General features: G+C 34.4%; 1 protein-coding gene across 1 annotated transcript; it reads right to left on the reverse strand.

Moving 5' to 3' along the window:
* LOC104107518 (cyclin-D4-1-like) lies at nt 1-2,678 on the reverse strand. The gene is made up of 6 exons (XM_009616346.4): nt 2,180-2,678; nt 1,455-1,541; nt 1,266-1,364; nt 968-1,169; nt 759-883; nt 1-415 (listed from the first exon to the last, which is right to left on the reverse strand). The coding sequence occupies exons 1-6, from the start codon at nt 2,489-2,491 to the stop codon at nt 179-181; spliced, it is 1,062 nt and encodes a 353-aa protein (XP_009614641.1). The 5' UTR covers nt 2,492-2,678; the 3' UTR covers nt 1-178.
* Nucleotides 2,679-5,205: the final 2,527 nt, after the last annotated feature.

Here is a 5,205-nt window from a genome sequence, read left to right on the forward strand (position 1 = left end):
TGTAATCTAAATTGAAAAAATGGAATGATATGTAATTTCTATTTTTTTCTTTTCTTAATACATATTATATTTAGGTTGGGAATTCTCTTCAATGGTCATTTAAATTAAGATTCACAACTTTTCTGAAGTTGGAGATGGTGGGATTTTCTTTTTTTTTTTTAAAAGGGAAAAATCAGATTCACAACTTTTCTGAAGTCCCATCCTCTAAAGATGATGTGTCAAGTTTTCTCCTTTTAGTATGTGAAGAAGTTGTACATGATCCAACTGTTCTCTCATCACCACTTTTGTAGCTCAAGCATGCTGCTGCTTCCAACACTCCAATAGGACTTTGAGGTACTAATGAGGCAGTAGTAGTAGTAATAGTAGTAGCAGTTGCCAAATCTTGAATCAGTTCAACACATTTCTGCACTCTGCCCTGCAAAATCCCAAAAAAAAAAAAAATTTAAAAAAAGGGTACCCCAGATAAGTTAAATATATAAACCAAGTTGTTGTACATTATTGCCTCAAGAATGTAGAGCAAAAGAAATGCTTGCCCTGCCCTTAAAAATCTACTCTTTTTATAATCGAAAAATTTCCGAGATTAGTGAGTAATGGACTCGCCTCTCTACCCCTCTCCCTCTCTACTTAAATACTAGACTTGCGTCCACGTCAGCATTCGAACTCGTGACGTGCGTTCAAACTCGTGACGTACGTCTAACCTACACATCATGTGCTACACTCTTCTGCTACACCAAAGCCGGGGCTCCCACAAAATTTACCTTGTCTAAGTGTAGGAAGAAGCAAGGCATTGCCTTATCAATGTCTTTTGCTTGCCTTTCCCCTGAAACAGACATTGCCACTGCTGCTGCAACTTCAGAAGACCTGAATTCCAAGAAATCAATACCTGCATTCAATCTCCCACCCATCAAACACTTAAAGATTTAGGAGCATATTCACTATATCCAAAGACTTAGAGTGAGGTTAAGACCTCTTATTATGCTTAGTATCAGTTGCATTGATCTAGAAATCAACGGCCGAGATGGAATTTGATCACCATTCATCGTTCTTACAAAATGATCTATGAATGTGTAAAGTGTATAAGCTTGCATTCTCCACTTCAATGTGCTTAGTACCAAAAGTTCCATTCTTTGTATAGTTTTGCCTTCAAATACAAATTTGGGATCCCCTACCTGTTCCACAAACTCAAAATTTACTACATAATCTAATTCAAGAAATGAACTATTAACATGACAAATATCTCAATTTTGGATGAAAGTTTCATTCACCTGTAAATCAACAGTCAAAGGAACATTAATTTCTTCCATTTTGGCTGCAAGTGATAGACAGGCCACAGCTAACAATTGCACTGTCCAAGTTTTACTTCTCTATATAGCAAATTAGCCGAATGCAAACAATGAATTAGCATTCAAACTTCAAACAGAGGCAGAACAAAGTGATATTCATAGTGAACTTACTGGCAATTCATACAGGGATAGAAATCGATCCAAGTAATTTATCGACAAACAAAAACTCAGCTCTCCAAATCCATAGTGCATATGAGCCTGCAAAACACAAATCCCAATTCAGTAATCACTAGAGCAGAATTCTTGTAGTGTATTTCCTATGTAATACAAATTAGGATACCATATATAGTGTGAATATATACATAAAGAAATCACCTTTCATTCTTAATTGCTATAAGAAACTAAGTCAATGTATCACCATTAATGTCATCAAAAATTCAAAATACTTTCCAAAGTAACAACAACAACCCACTATAATACCACAAGTGGGGTTTGACGACGGTAGTGTGTGTGTGCAGAGACTGTTTTCGATGGACCATCGGCTCAGAAAAATACTTTCCGAAGTAAAATCCAAGAAAATCTATTAATACCAAGAGAAGTACATCAAAAATGTAAAAACTCAATTTTTAGATTTTTAAAAAAAAAAGCAAAAACTTGAAACTCAATGATAAATCCAGCATTTTCCAAAATAGCAAAGTGAGATCAAATTAATGCAAACAGGGAGTTAATTAAAATGGGGTACCTACTAACTTAATGAACATTCATAAATTAATTAAAAGATCAACTCAATCAAAGAAACAAACCGATGCCAACATTATTGAAAAGGGAAAAAATCCAAGAACCAAATAAATAGAGTATGATTCAATTGATTAAGAGTTTAAGCCTAATAAAAACACCTTCCAAATCCAATCAAGAGCCTCTTTTCTCACACTCAAATCCAAATCCCCACTTCTCAATCTCTCCAAATAATCATCTTTAGGCAAAAACTCCATTTCCCTTTGCACCATAAAACTCAAGCATTCTTCACTTAAACTTGGCAAATCAATCAATGGCTCTGATCTAATACCATTGCTAAAGCTCAAGTCTTTACTGTTAGTTTCAATATTCTGTTGACTTATAGTCAAAGAATCAAGATCATCAAAACAAAGACTTTTTGTTTCTGTACATAAAAGATTTGAGGCTACACAATCATAAATGTTATCAGCCATTAAAGCAATACAAAAAAACCTTAAATTTACTATGCTATAATTAAACCCCTTTTATCAAAATCTTATCTTTTTACAAAATTTAATCCCATTTACATGAGATTGTTTAAAAAAAGAAATTTTTAAGGATTTCTCAGAAACAGGGAAGAGACTATAGAAGGGAGAAAAAAAGTGATTGTGGGGGCTGGAGACTTACAAGAAAATGAGGTTTTTATATAGGAAATGAACATTTGTGTTTAGGGTAAAGGAGAGATTTTGGGGGAGAGAAGATGACTGCGGATTCTAAGCAGAAACGTATCTACCTGAAAAAAGGAAAAGAAAAATTAAAGGACCAAAAAAGCCCAAACAACAAAAAGATATAACCACCGAGAATTGTAGTGAAATAAATATGATCAATGCTGGAAATAAAAAAAAAACTAGTGGGATTCTTTTCTTTTTAATGGATCTTACACAAGTAAATTCTAATTGGATTGTAATATGTTATAAATATTATTTTAATTATGACTTATTTCACATAAAATAACAACAACAAAAAACTCAGTGTAATCCTACGAGTATGGTCCGAAGAGGATAGTGAGTGCGTAGTCTTACCCTTATCTTGTGCAGATAAAGAGGTTCTTAATCACAACAGTATAGAAAAAGAAATACAATAGTGTAAAGTTAGGGAAGTAATAACAACATCAAGATAGTAGAAAAATCAAAACACAAGTAACATCATGTAGTAATAGAATTCTAAGAATATGAAAATACTAGAATAACGCAAATACTACTAGAATGAAATGAAATACGCTCAACTGTCTACTAATCTTCTACCCTAATTCTTGTTCTCCACAACCTCGGTAAGCTGAGGATGTCTTATGTCCTACCTAATCACATTTTTCCAATATTTCTTTGGCCTACCTCTATCTCTCCTAGAACCGACCATTGTCAATCTCTCACACCTCCTTATTGGGATTCGGACATCTTCTCTTCACATGTCCGAACCATCTCAGGCTAGATTCCCGTAACTTGTCCACCACAGTGCTCACGCCTACCTTGTCTCGAATATCTTCATTCCTGGCCATGTCTCTCCTAGTATGCTCACGCATCCATCTCACATCCTCATCTCCGCTACTTTCATCTTTTGGACATGAGAGTTTTGACTGGCCAACAGTCTACCAAATACAACATAATTAGTCTAACCATCACTTTGTAAACCTTGTCTTTAAGTTTTGGTAGCACATTCTTATCATAAAAGACACCTGATGCTAGCCTCCATTTGATTCATCCCGTTCAAATACAATATGTGACATCATCACGATCTCCATGTTGCCTTGGATTACTGATCCAATGTACTTGAAACTTTCTCTCTTAGAGATGACTTGTGAATCCAGCCTCACTTTCAAGTTAGTCTCTTGAGTAATGTTCGTGAACTTGCACTTGAAGTATTCTGTTTTTGTCATGCTCAACCTGAAGCCTTTAGACTCCAGGTCTGTCTCCAAACCTCCGGCCTAGTGTTAACTCCGTCTCGCGTCTAGTCAATCAATACTATGTTATTTGCCAATAACATGCATCATGGCACCTCCCCTTTAATGTGACCCATCAATACTTCCATCGCGAAGACAAATAAAACGGGCTAAGAGCCGATCCCTGGTGTAACCCTATCACGGCTAGGAAGTATCTCGAGTCTCCTCCCACTGTCCTACCCCGGATCTTAGCTCAATCATACATGTCCTTAATCGCATTAATGTATGCTACAGTTACACCTTTAACCTCCAAACATTTCCATAAAACCTCCTTTGAAACTTTGTGTGGGTAAAAAATTAAATAAAATATCTATAAAAGCAACACCAAAAAATTTTGTAAGAACATTTTTCTTCTATTAAATATTTTTCTTCTATCAAACTCACCAGATGGAGTGAGTTTGAACATTGCGTATTAAATATTTAATTTTTGGTAAAACAAATTTTACATGCTATTTGACAAACTACAAAAGAAGTACTATAAATTACTTGAATTCTTTAAATAATACTAGTTGGTAGTAACGTTCAAATCTTGATCTCAATAAAGTGCCAATTCTCATTTCCCTTCCTATCCCTCCATTATTTAGCAATAATTTTTTTAAAAAGGGAAAAAGGTCAAATATACCCCCTACTTTAGTATATTGTTCATATTTATCTTCCGTTATATTATCGGGTCACATCTACCCTTACCGTTAGCCAAACTTTTTAAAAATACCATTCACCTAACAGAAAGTCACCAAATTAAAAAAATACCTATTTTTTAAAACCCATTAATAACCCGTTAAATCTTTTTTATTTACTGCACTTCTTCTTAACAGATTAGTCATCTCTTTCGTAGTCATTTGTTGTGGACCAAGAGCCCGCAGTGGTCCTAACTCTAGCCTTTGGAGGGGGAGAGGGGCAGGGAAATTTTTTCAGTATTTACAATTACACCAATTCAATAATAACATAACATATGTTTTCTATGAAGATGCACATTTATCAATTAACTATAGTAAAAAAAAAAAAGTTATTGTCATTTTGTGTTTATTAGTTAACCATGATAAATTAATATAATATAGTATAAATATAAAGTGTGATAAAAAAAAAATTCCGTTCGAGAGTACCTTCTCACCTACCCTCTCGACCCACCCAGGGGCACACTTAGGAATCGAGCTATATAGGTTCAACTTTTTAAGTTTTAGCATTTAACTTATTATTTTTCTAAAATTTCAA

This window comes from Nicotiana tomentosiformis, chromosome 5 (genome assembly GCF_000390325.3).
Source record: "Nicotiana tomentosiformis chromosome 5, ASM39032v3, whole genome shotgun sequence".
Lineage (NCBI taxonomy): Eukaryota > Viridiplantae > Streptophyta > Magnoliopsida > Solanales > Solanaceae > Nicotiana > Nicotiana tomentosiformis.